The 18539-nt window shown below is 39.3% G+C and overlaps 1 protein-coding gene across 3 annotated transcripts in view; it reads left to right on the top strand.

The window, feature by feature from the left end:
• sdk1b (sidekick cell adhesion molecule 1b) overlaps positions 1–15044 on the top strand; it is a 413277-nt gene extending 398233 nt beyond the window's left edge. For all 3 annotated transcript variants that reach the window (XM_036137444.1, XM_036137445.1, XM_036137446.1), the window contains 3 exons: positions 1793–1979; positions 5007–5105; positions 14707–15044. In XM_036137444.1, coding sequence (XP_035993337.1) covers positions 1793–1979; positions 5007–5105; positions 14707–15029 — 609 coding nt within the window. In that variant the 3' untranslated portion in view covers positions 15030–15044. The remainder of the gene's footprint in view (positions 1–1792; positions 1980–5006; positions 5106–14706) is intronic.
• The last annotated feature ends 3495 nt before the right edge of the window (positions 15045–18539 follow it).

Below are 18539 nucleotides of genomic sequence, written 5' to 3'. Positions count from 1 at the left end.
GTCCAAACTCCTCTTTTTACATTAAATTCAAGTTTTCATTTCATCTGGAAGTCAAGGTCCCAGAGTCTAGCGGAGGAGAGGAGAGGCCCAGAATCCAGTGTGACGTTTCCACGGTCAGTGGGTTGCCACTTCATCTGCTGGTTCTGGACCACTGGGGTTTCTAAAGTCAACGCAGCCGTCCACCAGGACATTCTAGAGCACTTCATGCTTCCTTCTGCTGACAAGCAGTATGGGGATGCTGATTTATTTTTCCAGCAGGACTTTGTGACGGCCCACATAGCCAAAGGTACCAAAAGCTGGTCCACTCACCCTGGTGTTAGTCCGCTTGATTGGCCAGCAAACTCCTCTGACCTCAGTCGTGTAGAGGATCCATGGATCGTTGTTGATCAGAGGAAGACACCAGACCCAACAATGTAGATGAGCCTAAGGCCGCCGCCAGAGCTTTGATCTAAAATTACGCTTTTAGATATTTTTTGTCTCTTATTTCTGGTCTCTCAGCCTAAAGTATGTGGTTTAGGAAACCATTTGGAAAGAGCTTTTTATATTTACTTTAGTTGTTTTTGTCTGAGAATACAATTTGTTTGACGATCTGAAATATTTAAGTGGCAAAAAAAAGCAAAAGCTAAACAAGCCGTCAAGGCTGCAAACATTTTTTTTTTGTCATGGCGCTGTAAACGACACCATTGTTTCTGCATTCCCTCTTTTTTTTTTTTCTTTTTTTTTCTACATATAAAATCCAGGTCATCATCAACCATGCCCAAAGCACATCACACTCCACATCTGTGTGCCTTCCTGTGGCTCACGCTGAGCAGCATGGCCACCATGTTAATAGATGGGAAGTGGCTGCCAGCAGCAGCTCTTTTAACACCTTCCACTCCGCTCTAAATGTTGAACAGCCTTCTGCCCCAGATCCCCCGCTGTGTCTCACTTGTGTCTTATTTTCATCTTTAGACGTTTAAGCAATAGAGGAGACTCTTTTTTTTTTCTTCTCCTCAAGTAGTTTTGAGAGTAATATTCTTAATTTTTGTGAGCAGCAAAATGTGGGAAAAAGATACATTTTTGGCACGTTTTTAATCTAGCTGTTCTTGTCAATGGTGTCGCAGTGTGACTTGCATACAGCTTGTAAATTGCAGTAAAAATTAAATTGCTGTATAAGGTGGAGCAGTGATTTAAAAGTAAACAATTTAAATGTAGACAATGCAGGAGAAGTCACAGTGTACAGGTGAGTATTTTTAAAACCATTTGTATGTGCAGAATTGATTGTGCAAGAGGCATTTGTGCAAGAATACAGCTTGTAATTTACAGTAGATTTAAAATACATTATAAGGTGCAGGACTGATTTAAAAGTAAAACAATTGAAATGTAAACAATGCAGGAAAAAAAAAACATTTGTATGTACAGAATTTGATTGTGCAAAGGGCATTTGTGCAAGAATGCATTTAAAAAGTAAGAGTTCAGCAGCATTTGTAATGCTAGATGGAGATGCAATGATGCAAAATGTGCAAGTATGCGAATGTTGTGCAGAATTTATGGGTTATAGTTCAGCAGCCTGACTTGTTGTTTTTTCTTCTAGTCTAATAAGAAATACAGCACCAGAGTTTGTTGTCTGAAAGGTTCATTATATGATTTATTTTACAGTGGGAGAATCTCACAAAATTAGCAGAGATACATTTGTATAAAACAGGCTTAAGCAGTCAAGATGACTGGCGGCGGAGCATACGGCAAACTGCAGGTTTTATGTTTTTCTCGTGTTAATTATTGTTTTGTTTTTTTTCTCTTCCATTTTGCACAGGTGTTGTACAGGGAGAAGGACTCCGACGGTCCCCCTAGTGTTCGGGTGGTAGAAGGAGACAGAAATTTAACACTCCTCCTGGGTTTCCTCCAAAAATACACCATGTATGCACTGCAAGTGCTGGCGTACACACGGATCGGGGACGGTCCTCCCAGCGGCGCCGTCCTCCTCAGAACCAAAGAAGATGGTAGGAATTACTGACCTGCGACCAGAACCTTTCTCAGCTCCTTTCCCTGCACCTCACACCACTTCCTGTTTTATTTTTTTTTTACACCTCTGCTGACGTCACAGACATATGTGGGTGTTTTTTTTCTTCTTCTAGTAACGAGTAGCTCCCAATGTAGAGAGCCGCTAACCATTACAGACATTTTTACGACGCACACAGACACACGAGGCTAACACAACATGTGCCGTCTCGCACACCAGCAATCATCCTCTGTCAAACAGTGTCACGTCTGAAAAGTTTTTCTCATTTCAGGATAAAACAAAAATGGCAAAGTCAATTCCCGGCAATGTATAATGAACCTCCATCCTGTCACACACACACACACACACCTAAACCAACTGTACGCTTGTGAACGTGCGCACACTCCAGCTGACATGTATTTGCTGAGGTGGAACATGTACTTTTATCAGCAGCAAAGTCAAAGTTGGCGCGAGGTTGAAGGGAAATTACTTTTTTTTTTTTTTTTCATTTTGTCCTGTAGACTCTCCTCCTAAATATGTATAAAACACTCCGCATAGAGTGCAGCTGAGAAGTGCACACACATTCCTAATGGGCAGGGAGGTCATATTAATTCAAGGATTTCAAAGACAAATTTAAATTATTTCAGGGTAGAATGATCCCACAGCTAACATTTTTTTTGTTTTACGACTTTTAAAATCTAGAACTGGGCGGACGGAGTAGAACTTTTAGGACATATTCTCTACTTCACACCGGTTCTAAATTACTTGTACAAGCTCAAATATATACATATATATCCGCTAATTTTTTGGGAGACCCACCACTTAAAATAGAAAACAGACTCAAAAACAGCTTCTTTCCTAAAGCTGTGAGGGCTGTCGCCCCCTGCTGAGAATCAATAAGCCACCAGCCCGGTTCATAAACACACCACTGGTAATGCCTATTTAAACCCCTAGTGTCTCTGGGAAAGTCTGGCTGGACATCCATCCATGCAGATCCATGCAAATGTTTAAAATGATTGCACAGACTTTACTCTGGGTATGAGTGTTTCACCAAGGGAGCTTTTACTGATTAATTCACGCAATAACACATTAATCCATATTGTTCGCAAAGGCACTGCTCTGGGACTTTTTGGACTCGGATACAACCTTATCACATCCTACCATTTGCCCGCTTTAAGCTCCTCGGGAAGCATGTTAGTCAGTACAATCAACCGATTTCATAAAATTAAAAAAGCAGCATTATATGTAGTACATATAATGCTGCTTTTTTAATTTTGAATTTTGAACTGAAGCTGGAGTCAGTGCATCAAGATCCAATACGCACAGACGAATCCTGCATTATTATGAAGCAAGATGCTTCTGACATTATTATTAATATAATTTGCATGTTATCTAAAAACAAAAACAAGTCCAGTTGCTTTGTTTTTTACTTTTTTGAAAGACCATGACCATGGTCATTCAAAAAAAGTAAAAAACAAAGCAACTGGACTTGTTTTTCGTAGTTGAAGACGTTTTGTTTCCTCTCCAGGAAGCTTTCTCATTTCCTGTAGAAAGCTTCTTGGAGAGGAAACGAAACGTCTTCAACTACGGAAAACAAGTCCAGTTGCTTTGTTTTTTTTTACTTTTTTTAAAGAATCATTATATCTACTCTTGTGTGCATCCTGAGCCGGTCTTTGTCTCATCAAACATTTCGCTGTGGTAACAGATGGTGACAATACAGATTCTTGATTTTTGACTTTCTGTTTCCCTGACCAAAGTCCTGTAGTAGCTCTGGGTGGATGTTTGACCTCTCTTCCTTTCAGAATTGGCAGAGCTTATTTAAACTGGTTGGTTTCCCAGCACTGACCCGGCTTTTAGCTTGTGATTGAGGTCTGACCAGAACCTTAATGTCGCTCTGCTTCATCCATCGTCGGTTGGTTCTACTTCCTCATTTATCCATCCACTTCCACCGGTACCTAACCAGACCCTTATCACCATGCTTTGGGGGGGTTGGGCTTTGGGAGGTGTAGAGGAAAATAAATATCTTAGTTGTTATATTAATCAGGCAGTTGTATGGAGAATAATAAAACAAACTCCCCAGGCCTCAGGTATGTGTCTCCCCCTTTGAGGGTAAGATAAACATGCTGATTAGGTTTATGGCCTGGATAGGTAATTTGGCTTGACCCCTTGCAGAGAAGAACAGCCTCTTTGTTCGAACAGATAGACCCAAATTTGACACCACCCCGTCCTGAAGAGATTGGAGGGGCAGTCAGTGTATTAAAAGGATGTCTTTGCAAACTTAGATCAGACAAAAGCTGCAATGCCTGGGAGAAGCACGTAGGTAACAATGGTAATGTAACTTTTGTCTCAGTTGGGAATTCCTAATGAATTAAATATGCATATTTTAAATGTTTTGCCTCTGATCAATTGTTTTTCCTCTACTGCCAAATCTTAAGCCGGGTACTAAATTAACAGAGGTTTCCCAGCCTAATGTTAACCTGCCGTATCGATTTCAAATCTTGAACTTGTAGTTTGGATAACTGCTGGTCCTGTTGGTAACGGTTTTAACTATTTAAACCTAACTTTATCCAACAGATCCTTAGCATGCTGGATAGTTGGTGCATTGTTCTTACATTTAAAATAATTATCTTGACTCGTGCTGACATGGTTGTATGTCATTGGTTCTGGGTGTAACTACAGATGATTTTTGGGCCAAATAAATTTTCATCTGATGGGAAAAGTTTCACATAACTTCATGTTCCCACATCCAGCTGTCAAGCATGGTGGTGTCAGCATCATGGAATATAAAACACAGAAGGATGTTTCAACAGGGCAACAACAGCAAGAGGCGGATAAAAACGGGTTTTGGAAAAAATGATCTTTGTCCTACAGAGCCGGGTTAAGAGCTGGGTCGGTATAAAAGCCAGAGGCCTCCAGTAAAGTCTTGTTACGGGACCAGTTTGCCCTGCTGTCATTCGTTCTGCTGTTTTTTTTATTACTGATGTGCATTTATTCTGCTGCAAACACCATGTCCTGTTTTATTTTCCAGTACCTGGGCCCCCTGTCCGCATGATGTTTCCAGAGGTCCGGCTGACATCGGTGAGGGTGGTCTGGCAGCCACCCGCGTTTCCCAACGGCATCATTTTAGGTAAAAAAAACACAACAAACAAGCAAGCTTTAGCAATGCTATAGGACAAGGCACAAATATGATGCAAATTTCCCTGATATCCTTTTAAAGGAATGAGGAAGTAAAAGCCATAAAGTCACAAAGAGTTCAATCAGTGTTGAGCTTTCAGTTAAGGGTCAGCTTTCAGTTCGCTCCACCGCTGAGGATTGTGGGTGTTTTTTCTATGCTGTCGTATGCTGGTCTATAAATTATGAAACCAGTATATGCGTAAAAAGGGCTATTTTAGTTCCTTTTCCAAATTCATACATAGAATCACATATGAATACTTTAATTTAAACTTGTTTTTCTGGATTTCTCGAGCTGCAGGGCTGGGAGTGCAGAGATGACGGGGAAGAAAGGCAGGAAGGAGATGTGTAGAGATTAAAGGGGGGAGATGGTGTGAGTGTGTATGGTGAACAGAGGGAAATGGGTGGTATTTGTCCTCTCAGTAGGGGAGGGAGTTTAGCAGGACAGTTTGAGTGATGTGTGACTGCATTCTGTTGGAGGGGAGGACATTTAGTGCGACACCTCTCTTTGACAGAGGGATGAGTGGGAGGGCAAATCCCTCATTCTCCATCACACCAACATACACAAACACGCGGTCCTGCTGTGTCCTTGTTGAATGCATTGTGTGCGTGTCTGCGCAGACACAAATGACTGCGGCGCACTGGTTTCCTTCATGCTTGTGACTGGCTCCTTTCTCCTTGAGTTCTCAATAGACGACTGAGGCAGAAGGCAGATAAAAGAGAAACAATAAAAAGAAAAGGTGTGGAATCTGATTTGGCACAACACAGAACAGCATCTGTGTTCCCTGACAGTCTCTCTATGAATATTATACACCGCATCTCCGGTGGATATGCAAACTTTTAAAAAGATTCTTTACCCATTATATCCTAAAGCATAAGTCCTTAATTAGTTAGTTGCGAAATATTGCAGCACAAAATTTGTAAGGGGTTTTAAAACCTAAATCATATTAATGTTCATTAATAAATCTCTTGATGCATCTCTTGATCAGTCAGAGAGGCAAATATCTTTTCATGAGAAAGGCATTTGAAGATCTTTGTATAACCATCAGCTGTAAGAAATTCTACAAAAAACAATGCAAAAAAATTACAATTTCAATCAAAGTGTTAAGAATCAACAAAAGCTAAAGGGGGGAAAAAACATATCAAAAACTATATTTGCTGTCAGTCAACCATAATTTACCAAATTAGTGGTTTACTACAATGAAAAACAAAACACAGAATTAGTCATCATAAAACAGGTGCTCTGAATTAATATAGTTAAAACTGTTCTGCAAAGCTGGACCAGAAGGAAAAGGAATATATTAAATGTTTATTAACTATTAAAAGCTACTGCTTTTCATGCATAACTTTGATCTACAAAGATAAGATGCAAAGGGGAAAGCAATCAAGGTATGTGGACCATCTTCATGATCAGCCAGCATCTTAAGCACCAGACAGCAGCCGCAGTAGAACAGAGAGGGCGCCTTACTTAAGGTCCAACTCTGTTTCAGCTCTGACAAAACATTAAAACAACACATGCTTTTTGTTTCACTTTACATCTGCGCACTGCCTTGTGTTGGTCTATCGCATGAAAGCCCAATAGTATCAGGATTTGTTGTTTCTGGTGCAACGTGACTATATAAGCCACCTCCAGTACCACTGCTGCTTTGATGCTGAAACATTACAGCGACACATTAAACTGTTTCTACTACCGGAAATATAGCTCTAGAATATCATAAAAAGCTAGTTTAGGCATAGCTTCATGCAAAAATATGTTGAATCAACCAGAATGTGCATTTAATGTACTGTTGTGTTCAGTTTCTATCCCATTTCTCGTCTTGGATGAAGGAAGAGTCACAACACCAAGTCCAGCCCCGCTGTTGGATGAATTGATGGTAAAAACTATAAATTACAATGGAACTGCTTTCTAAGATTAACAATTTAAAAAAAAATGTATCACCTCCTTATGTTTGGTGATAAAACTTTCTTCTGATCAGTGGCTGTGAGGTTAAAATATGTCTCAGCTTGGATGAAATGGTGGCCTGTATGGATGCACAAGTCCATCGAAAACTAGTGGACAAATTCAGATGTGCTACCACAGTCACATGTAGAATAAACTACCTGTTTCTTTATGAGATCATGGAGAGTCCATTAAGCTCCGAGATGACTGAATCATAATGAATCTGAATAAAATGCAGCCTTCACAGTCAATGTTTGATCCAATCTACAAGCAGTGGTTAATTTTAGGGTTTATCATGGATTATCTCACACCTTTCAAAATCTCTAAATCGACATAATCAAGATTCTCAACCTTAATGAAACCCTTTGTGTGTCATCTAAGAGAAACTTCTACATGTCAACCAATCAAATAAACAATGATAACCTAGCAAGGATGTAAATTCAAGTTTAAAACAGCTGGACCTCCACCGATGTGGTCTCTATCTAAATATCTGCTCCTATGAGGCCGTTTAGAGCCACATGCTAAAAGTCCCGTAGAAAAATTCATTACATATGTTTTATAATGCATGTACATGTTCTTTTCAGGGCTAGTTTACTTTCACATTTACTTTGTTGAATTTACATAATAGGCTGGGTGACATGGGTGGCTCATTGAATATCTGGTATGGCTCATTGCTTAAACACAGCGGCACCCTAATTAGGACTGGTTTAACACAAAGCATGAAGTTAGAATAACATGCCACCAACTGAACATGTAAGTGGTGTGTCTAAATTATCACCATGGGCCTTTTTTTAAATATTTTGCAGCAGCAAACAGACGTGGTTGAATATAAGAATTGTTCAGCGTGACACAATTCAGAGCTGCTGCATGCCAGTTTCAAGCTGTGGGTTAGTTTGGTTTTGATCGGCTGTGCAGAGGAATTCAGAAGCTCCTTTGTGCATCAATAAATAAATACAGCACTTTCTTTTTTTTTTTCTTTATCCTTTGATAATTAACATCTTTGGATAATTAAAAAAAACAATACGGCCATGTCCCCTCATCTACTACTGTTTTATTTAATTCATGCTAAGGCGATAGCATCAACCACAAATACAGCATCTTGCAAAAGTATTCATACCCTTTGAACTTTTCCACTTTTTTTCCTATTACCCTAAAAAGCTTAAATGTATTTTATTAGGATTTTATATGACATACACAACATAAAATGGTGGATAACTATGAAGCAAAAATAAAATGATAAATCGTTTTTAAATATCTTTTCAGATATAAAATCTTCTTTATAGTTATAGCTGTAAATAAACTGCTACAAAAAACTACCTTCCAAAAGTTGAAAGTAAGTTAGTAAATAGAGCCTGTCTGCAATTTAATCTCAGTATAAATACAGCTGTTCTCTGAAGCCCTCAAAGATAGCATAATTGAGCAAACAGCGTCATAAAGAGCAAGGTGCATTGGAGACAGGTCAGGGATGAAGTTGTGGAGAAGTTTAAAACACGGGTTAGCTTTTAAAATAACATTCAAAGATTTGAGTATATCAGAGAAATATGTTCAGTTCATCATCACAAAGTTGGAAAGATTAGAGCAAAAACTGCCAACTTACCGAGAAATGAGGCTGAGCAAAAGGAGCAATAATCAGAGAAGCAGCCGAGAGATACTCTGGGGGAGCTGCAGAGATTTACAGCTCATGTGGGAGAATCTTTGATAAGAAAACTATTAGATGTGCAGTCCACAAATCATTGTTGAAAGATAACCCCAACAGGGAAATTTTTTTATTTTTTTATTTAAGATACTTAATAAAAGTGTAACAACACATACAAACATAGCTGGTCCCTCATAAATATTAGTAGCATTAGACACATGTATGTGAACATAGATGCACCAATCATGCACAGAACATCCTCGGGTTCAAATCAAAGCCTCCAATGGTTTCTTCCATCTTTGCAGAAATATATGCATCCTTATAGTCCTTATATAGTATCCTAGTTTTATCAAAGCAAGAGCGTCCATTATCATTGACTTCCAGATGGAGGGGGGGGCTCGTGTCCGACCCACTTCAGCAAGATAGTTTTCCTTGCCAGCATTAGAAGAGTTTGTATAATTTCTTCCTGCTGTATCGAGTCTGGAACACCTCCAACCCGACATATTAGTGGATCTACTGGCACCTGCTTACTTATTGCTTTGCTGATGATAACACATACCGCCGTCCAGAAAGTCTGAAGGATATTACATGCCATGTTGGTGACACAGCAAACGGGCAGAACAAGGTGGTCTGGTCAGATGAGACCAAAATGGATACGTTAGCCTACATGCAAAATGCTCTTTGTACCAGAAGCTAGCTCTGTAAATCAATCTGAAAACATCATTACCACAGTAAAATGACAAATGATTGTGGCAGCATCGTGCTTTGGGATGATTTTTTTTTTTTTTTTTAACACAGATAGGGAAGGTCGTCCAAGTTGATGGGAAGATAGATGCAGCTAAATTTCGGGCACGTTAACAAGAAAACCTGTTAGAGGCGGAAAGAGACTTGACAAGCATAAACCATGTAGCACATAGAGCTACATGGTTTAGATCAAAGTATTTTAATCTGTTAGATCATCTGTAAAAAAAAAAAAATGAATACTGAATACTGTGTGAAGCACTTTAGAGTCAGGAATAAAAGCGCCATAAAAGTACAGGCCATTTACCAATTAATTTGTGTTGTTCTGTCACATAAGATTGTAATCAAAGTCATTAAAGTTTATTGTTTTAGTTTAGGAAAAAAAAAGACAAACATTCAAGTGGAATGAAAACATCTGCGAGAATTCCCTTATTGTGCCACAATAGGGAAATTTGGGTGTGACAGTGGCAAACACACAGTTATTAGCAATGAAAAGAGGGAGAAAAAAGGAACAAACTACTCTAATCAAAATTAGCTCTAAAGAAACACCATGCGTAGGAGATAAAAAGTAAATACCAGAGTGAATATTGCACAGTGTAAAATATTTAACAGCGGAAAAGACTCCAGCGTATTTACATAACCCACAATAATACAATATGCAATGTGCATTATAGTGCAGCAGCCTCCCGAGGTTACTAAAGCGTGGGGTAGTTACTTTAGCATCTGGGGACAGTGTTAACAATATTGGTGGTACAGCATGCCACTGTTTCAGAGATCAAATGTATAAAAACAAGTTAATTTACAGCTGCTTTTTACTCAAACACTGCACTAGTATAATGTTACGAGGGAGTTATAGTATGAACATGTCCGTATTATACCTCCCGTGAGACATTAACTGCAGATATTGAGATCTTTGACCTATTCTGTCAATTTGACTGAAGGAAGGATGAGAAACATCGACTCAAAAGTGACCAGTGTCCAAAACATCGTTCCTTTAACCAAACATTGTCACTTTTAATGTGCGCAGTGCAAGTTTGATAAGAGCTAGAGGTTTTCATGAAAATCCGAAAAAGATAACGCTGCAAACAGCCGGAGGAAAAAATATGAGCCTCAATCACTTTATGCGAGCAGGATTTGGCCTCATCAAACTCAAAGCATCAATATCCTAAAAATATTTTGCCCAGAACAAAGCCGTGCCCTGACCTAGTTGATTGGATTCGAGTTTTGATCTGGCTGTTATCCTATATTCTTCCGCACGCGGAACTCACATTAACATACAATCAGACTATCTGATGAGATTATCACTCGCTCAACCAGATTAGGTGCCTCTGAGCAGAGTATTATCCTGACAGTCTCACTGTGACCTAATCACATCAGCTTATTTTGCGTGTTTCTGCCAGTCTGCAGACACGCAGTGGGTCCGGGCGTATTTGCGGCACATCGCAATCCCTGTGATATACGTTTTTGTGAGCGGCCAGTGGCCTGTGGAAAGCTTGGATGGGGATCACTGGTTCGAGTGTGTGTGCTCGTGGCGTGCGTGGGGGGGGAGTGTTAGTATTATTACATGGCCTAGTGCACTTGAGACTGAGAAACAGACACAAGCCGTGTACACCATGGGTCACTGCCAAGGATATAGACGAGAGGCTGAATGTTTATATAATGTCACTAAAAGCGAATGAGAGCGTGTGAAATTGCAGGAACCTGCTGCACTGGAGTGGAGTTCAGTATGAAGAGCATGACTCCTGTCTCTTTCTTGGAAAGAGGGTACATGTGTGAAATCTTCTCAGATGATGGACAATACCGCGCCCTCCACATCTATTGGTTACCCCCGATAAATATGTCTGGTTACAGCCACTAACTTCTCTGTGTCCTATGGGGATTTGAAGTGACAGAACAACACCAAGTAGTGAATTATCGTGAAGGTGATTAAGAATGTTTACCAAATAATAATCTAAAAAGGGTGGCACACATTTATATTCAGTCTCTCTGAGTCATTATACATCTAAAGATTAAACGGTTTTCCTATTCTACTTTGCAAAATTGTCAGTTTTCAAATCTCGCTAGAGGCTCTCAATGGTATTAAAGTCTGGACCATGACTGTGACGTTCTAATACATAATTATTCCTTGAGTTAAGTTATTACATTGTTGCTTTGTGGTTCTGATCCAGTCTGAAGACGTTTTCTACCTCTATCGGGTTTTCTTCCATGTTTTTTCTGTATTCAGTTTTATACAAAATAAATTATCATTAAAGGAGCAATAAGTAAGATATTTACTGTAAAATCAGCCTAAATTATTCTCATTTCTCACCTGGTATGAAAGTAACATTCCCTTTAAACAATCAGACCTCTCCATCAGTGATGTCTTTGTCAGGTTTATCTCCTTTCACACCTAGAGGCACGGTCCGGAACAATTTCTGGTCAGAGTTTAGCCCGTGTTTACTTCCTTGTTCCTCAGCCAATCACATGAGAGTTCCAATGGTTCCCAACACAGAGAGCAGCATTTGGTATTTTATTTGGGCAAAAGAGCAGCAGCCTGCTAACATGGACAGAATACAACATCATAGACCTGTCCTGTGGAAGTGAAAATTCACAACAGCAACACACCGTTTACAAACGGCATATTAGATTGTTGTGATTGACAGGCTGTTGTACTGATTTTAGCCACAGGGTGTAAGTATCAATTATAGCTCCTTTAACTCTGACCAGCATCAATGTCCCTGCTGAGGAAAAGCAGCCCCTCCACATGCTGCCACCATCATATATCACAGTGGGACAAAAGCATTTATATAGCGGCCAGGATGTTAGGCTTTGGTCTTATATGACCAGAACACCTTCTTCCACATTTTTACATCTCCACAGCTTTCTGCTCTGTTTCTTGGTCTTCATGATGCTGTTTATTCACTAATGTTTTTTGACAAACATCTGAGGCCTTCACAGAACAGCTGGATATGCACTACCAGTCAAAAGTTTGTCTTTACTTTTATTTCTACCTCTGGGAACTCCTTCAAGCCAGTTGGAAAACCATTTCAGGTGACTAACCTCATTGGCTGGGATGATGTTTTGAGTTATTTCACAATTTTGAGTTTGATAGATAATTCTATATACTCTTAACTCATAGTTTTGATGTCTTCACTATGTATCTGCAATGCAGAAAGTCATAAAAATGAGGAAAAGCTATTGAACGACAAAGGTGAGTTCAAACTTTTGGCTGGTAGTTTATATTAAGACACTACCAGTGACTTAACTAGTTAACGCTTAACTATTCATGTGACAAAAGCCCTATTTGCACGGGTTTAGGGACCACATCCATCCATCCATTCATCCATCCATCCACTCATATGCCGTCACGCTTACCCCTGCTGGGGGTGGGGTACACCCTGGACAGGTCGGGACCACATGTGATTTGTAAGAATTACAGAGATTGTCTGTGCTTTTAATCCCGGGCCAATGCGCCATGTCAGTAATTTGTAAAGTAAAAATTCCCCCGTAAATGATGTACTATATTTTGCTGAACTCTGAGGTCCTGTGATAATACTAATCCAACGTGAATATACATGTCTGTGATTTGGACAGAAATGGACGGGATCCGATACATGAATAGGAAGGTTTTTTTTGTGTGTTTTTTTTTACTGTTTCCTGGGTGCATTTTTATTTGCGTTTGGTGAAGAACGGAGACTGCATTGAAGTATTTAGAGAACCCTGGGTCCCGGGCAGCAAAACAAGCCCAGTAAACAACCCGCAACACAGTAATACAAAACCTGTTTCTATACTGTATAAATGCATGCATTTAGTGTTGAATTTCTACCCACCCCAACTTTCCCTATTAGTAAAATTGTCGGGGGAGGGTACATATTACGTATGGGGACAGACATTAACCGGCTCTCACTTTCCATAAAATGCAACAACAGCGCGATAGATAGGAGAAGGGGTCCTTTTAGAGAAAAAATCAAACCCAAATAAGCAACTTTACAATAAAAATGAGCCCAAAAACTGCGACTCGCATAATCTACCGTGGACTTTACAAAAAAAGAGAGCCCAGAGACACTTATAAGCAGAGTGTTGGCTGCACTGCTTCTATTACATAGCCGCTCACATACGCAGTTAGCAGCAGAGATGTCCGTAAATTTCAGCAGATCTCAGGCTTTTGGTTATCCTGTGCCAATTCCCCACATAAAAAGCTGACATACGGTGGTAACTTATTTATTACATGAGGTCCCTAGGTAAAACTAATCCCATGCAAATAGGGCTTTAGGAAGCATTTTATTTAAGAATATCAGAAAAGTAAAGGGGTCTAATTACAAATGCAATGCACAATTGCATTTGTAATTAGACACACCGTTGAACTGCTGAAGCCACAAAATGGACACTGTATCACATTTGTATATCTGCACATTTACACATTTGCACATATGCCATCAGACTGTCGAACTGCTGAAGCCACAAATGGACTCTGTACCACATTTATATATTACACGGTTTTAATAATACTCACCTGTACACTGTGAATCGCACACTGTCTATTTCTCCTGCATTGTTTACATTGTTTACATTTCAGTTGTTTACATAAATCACCGCTGCACCTTAACCTGTAATTTACTGCAATTTCCTATGATTTTTCAAGCTGTATGCAAACAAAATTTCATTCTGTACGCACTCTGTGCATACAAAATGACAAATAAAGTTGTCTAAGTCTAATTCTCACATTATTAAAAACATGTATCACCTTTTCCTCAACTTTTCAATTGTGAGATCAAGCTTTGTGGTTTTTACCAGGGGTACCAATAAAGGCTTTTTCTTTCCTTCTTTGTGTTACTGTTAAATTAGGGACAATTTTCACATCACAGTTGCAATGAACTGACAGAGACCCTCTATTGGCAGGTAGAGCTTGGTGGGAAGTATTGCTGAACGTATTGCAAATCAACATCTTTTGTTAACACCCCCCTGGCTCCGGGTGATTCCAAAGAAACTCTGAGGCCTTTTTTTTCTGCCTAATCTTCTTTGCACAGTGCCAACATTCAAAAGGTCATATCTTTTTCAAATTTTATATTATTTCCACAAGTTTGACTTCGTTGGAAAGCTTAGAGTCCGCTCTTTCTGAATCTGTAAATAACTCAAAACGGCATCGGGGGAAACTTGTTCATGGTCACAAATGTGGGTATTAACGCGATAGTGGCACGTTCACAGAATTTTACACCTAATCCTTTTTTTCCCCCCCGTCTCTCTTCCTCTACTTTGCGCTAGGCTACCAGATATCCTACCGCCTTCATAGCAGGGATCCTCTGCGGTGGACCACTGTGGAAGTGGGCTCCAACGCTCGCCAGTTCACCGTCACAGGCCTCGCCTCTGAGCACACCTACGTGTTTCGCCTCACGGCTCGCACCGCCGTGGGTTGGGGCGAACCGCAGGAGGCCCTGGTTGTTACCACTGAACGCCGAGGTAAACAACACACTGCTTTTTCTCAAAGCGCTGTCCATATCACCACTCGGGTTGATTTACCGAAGTTGTGTGTCTCCGTTCTGGATTGTGTGTCAAATGCTCTGCGTTATCAGAGCAGTACGAAGTGAAATCAATAATGTCAGCAGTAAAAGCTGAGCTACCTCCATGACAAAAGATCAAACCCTTCCTGCAAATGATTCATTTAAGCTCTGAATCCCCAGAGGGAGGTGAAAAATCGTCTAACAAGTTTTGAAGCCAAAGTTTTATACTTAAGGGAGAACGAGCAGGAGACCGGGGGGCAACAAATGTGAACTTTCCTTCTGGAGAGGGGTAATACAGCACAGCTTGGTCTGGAGGAACTTTATATTCTAGATCCAGTATCTGCCCATGCCAAGGCTGGAGCCTGGCACACGCCGGCTCGCTGACGGGGCTCCAAACTGAAACAGGATTATAATGAGTGCTATTAGCTGTATCTTTGCTTTTACTTCTGCACTGAGTCAAAATATCTGCAGTGGGGGGAAAAAAAACGCCACAGGGACATTTCTCCTGGCGTGTTTGCAGTGAACAGTATGTGGTTGATGGTTTGCTGATGGTGCTGCTTGTAGTTTTTGCAAAATGGGGAATAAAACAAGTTTTAGTTGTCTGTGGAGATAAAACTCCTCCAGCAATGCTATCTGTGTTTTGTCTTTTTTGGGGGGGGGGGGGGGGGGGGGGTCATGTATAGTTAACCTTGTGTGGACCAACCCCTGCATCATGAGGACATGTTGACCAAAAGTGGGTTATAAGTTATATTTAGGTTGGTATTTTTTTACGGGTCCTGTCTGGAAGTGTAGCCTTTTCTCTTTTTTTAGCGGTTTTCAGTGTAGCTGTTTTAAAAACCACTGTGCATGAATTTGTCTCAGTGTGTCAAAGATTCATTTGCAGTTTTTGAACCCATCGTTTGAATCTGTTTTTGTAATGTAGCACTTTGAGGTCGTGCTAAAATACAAGTCGTTTTTATTTTTATATTATTCTTATCATTATTGTTATTATTATTATTATTATACACAATTTGTTTCAAGAAAATATTCAACACAGTTGGAAAAAAAATTGTAATAAGTGTTTTATTTGAAGAAAAATGTCTCATGTTGCCTGATCCTTTTTTAGGAGGGTGACAAAAAACTAATTCTGCAGATTTATTAGGGAGCCACTGGTTGCCGAACCACAGTTATTAAAGGGATTCTGAACATTTCTTAAAAGATAACAAAAAAAAGCATGAAGTGGTTGTTGCTAATGGAAAGGATTTTGTAAATATGGCCTGAATCTGCGCAATTTAAATACATTTGGTAAGAGCTTACCCACACTTCGTATTCCAGCCCTGGGTCTTTTTCATAAAGTTTGCATGTTCTCCCCAGGTAGTCCAGCTTCCTCCAATGATCTAATAATATGATATAATTAATATGTCTCTTTAAATTGCTCTTAGGTACGTGTGTGAATGGGTGTTTGTCTTGTGTGTCTCTGTGGATGGATGGATGGAGACTAAGGTAAACTTTTAGCATTTTAAATGTTATATTCTCTGCAGCCTTACAGAGTTATGTTACAGCTTATGTAAAGTATTCACAGAATAGACAGAACAGCAAGCAACATCTGCAGACATGAGACTGACAAGTTTTTAATGCCTCGGCAACAAGCAGTTTGCAGATGAACATGCGTATTCCACCGTTACAGGGCGCTAAAGGTTATCGCAAGATAAAAAGTATGACCTTTTAAGAGTAGAGGAGAATTTAAAAAGTACAGAACAAGATGAAATGACATTTATAGACTCCTGCGGACAGAACTGCGCATATTAAACCCACCAGACACCAGCCCTCCTGTAGAGTTACAGTGAGTGTCTGAAATTCAAAAAAAAAAAATAACCTGGGGAGACTGAACAACTCCAAATTAATTGCTCTCTTGCTTAGGAGGGGATCATTTGCCTTTCTCACCCACAGACTTGCTGCTTAAATTACTTTCTTAGTTATCGAAAATTAAAGTGGAAAAAAAAAAAAAAAACAGACCTGCAAATCACATCTGTACGCTGTCTTATTTTGTAAACCACAGTAATTATTTTTCCGATCAACACTTCTCTCATTATTTTGCAATTATGGCAATTATGTTTTTTAGGGCAAAAAAACATGCTGTTAATTCCCAGCAACATTTCATCTGATCTTGGCACTCGGTGGTCTCATGGCAAAGTGTAAACAAAAACAGTGAGAGGATTTGAGTCAAAAACAGAGTATGACAGCCTGGTCCTGTGGTGAGATATACGATGTTTATCTCTGACTGTTATTCTCCTGCTGTTTATCTTCTAAAAACTTGAGACTGGAAATATTTCCCCTCTTACGAAAAAATGACCGCTGACAGCCTGAGAGATTCTTGCCGTAACTTACAGCTGAGAGTAAAGGTGGTAGATTCAGCGGTTAGTTTGGTTTCAGGTGTTGTTAGGCTCCTGTGAAGTTATCTGCAGGGTTCCCTCGCAACCTTGAGGGGTCTGGGAATTTTATTTAATCATTTTCCAGGCCTGGTTAAGTATGGCAAAATTTATGCCATTGAAAACTATATGGAACCATATGGAGTATGGAAAATAATATTTGGTTTTCCAGCCTTTTTTTTTTTTTTTCTTCATTTTCTGAAGCAGGGCTTCCAGACTTCTCTGCCTGTGACCCTCAAAATAACTGCGCCAGACACCGGCGACCCCCTTTCGCAGTTATTTTTTATTTATTTTATTTTTTTGGGGAAATTACAAGAATATAGTCATACAATTGCAGAAATAAAGTTGTAATTTTATGAAAACTCTTCCCCCTGTGTTAAAATAAGTCATGTTGAGCATCTTGTAAAGTTGTACTTTGGTATCGGTGTCACAGTTAAGGAAATACTGAATTTTTTTTTATAAAATCAGCACCAAATTATTATTAGTATCAGGACTTTAAAAGGATTATGCAAACAGCTGTATGACTTTATTCTTGTAATATTACTACTTTATTCTTGTATATGACTTCTCATAATGTCTTTTTATTCTTGTACGCCTAATATTATGATTTTATTCTTGTAATTTCCAAAAAATAAAGATTTGTACTACAGTCTTTGTGGATTAAAGAAAATAAATTATTGGCCACAGAGAAGTAAATTTCCACACAAAAACAAATCAGAAATTTTAAGAATAATATCACATGTTTAGAAGAAAATACTTGGATGTTTTCAGATGTCAAAAAATCTTAAAATGTATTTTTTTTTTCAGATTTAGCAAATACATTTGCTAAATTAAAATAGGTATATCTCTGACATTGTAAAGTCAGAAATTTTTAATCATCATTTGGATCATCTCCCTACCTCCACTTTGGGAACCCCTGTTCTAAAAGACAAAAATCTCATAATGCTAATCACATGCAAAGGGCCTTTCGTTTACCTTTGGTTTTGCCACTTCACAACCTGATCATAAGATTACAACAAACAGTATTTTGACTTTTATTGACATTAATAAACACCCAATTTACTACTTTTTCGGGGGGGCCTGTTGTTGTTATATTGGGTCTGATAAACATTTAAAGCAGTAAAAAAAATGTTTTAACTCATACCGATGTTCAAAAAACCTTTCCTTTAAGTAATGTGCATTTAGTGTC

This window comes from Fundulus heteroclitus, chromosome 5 (assembly GCF_011125445.2).
Source record: "Fundulus heteroclitus isolate FHET01 chromosome 5, MU-UCD_Fhet_4.1, whole genome shotgun sequence".
NCBI classification, from domain to species: Eukaryota; Metazoa; Chordata; class Actinopteri; order Cyprinodontiformes; family Fundulidae; genus Fundulus; species Fundulus heteroclitus.
This window is presented reverse-complemented; position numbering and strand designations above follow the sequence as displayed.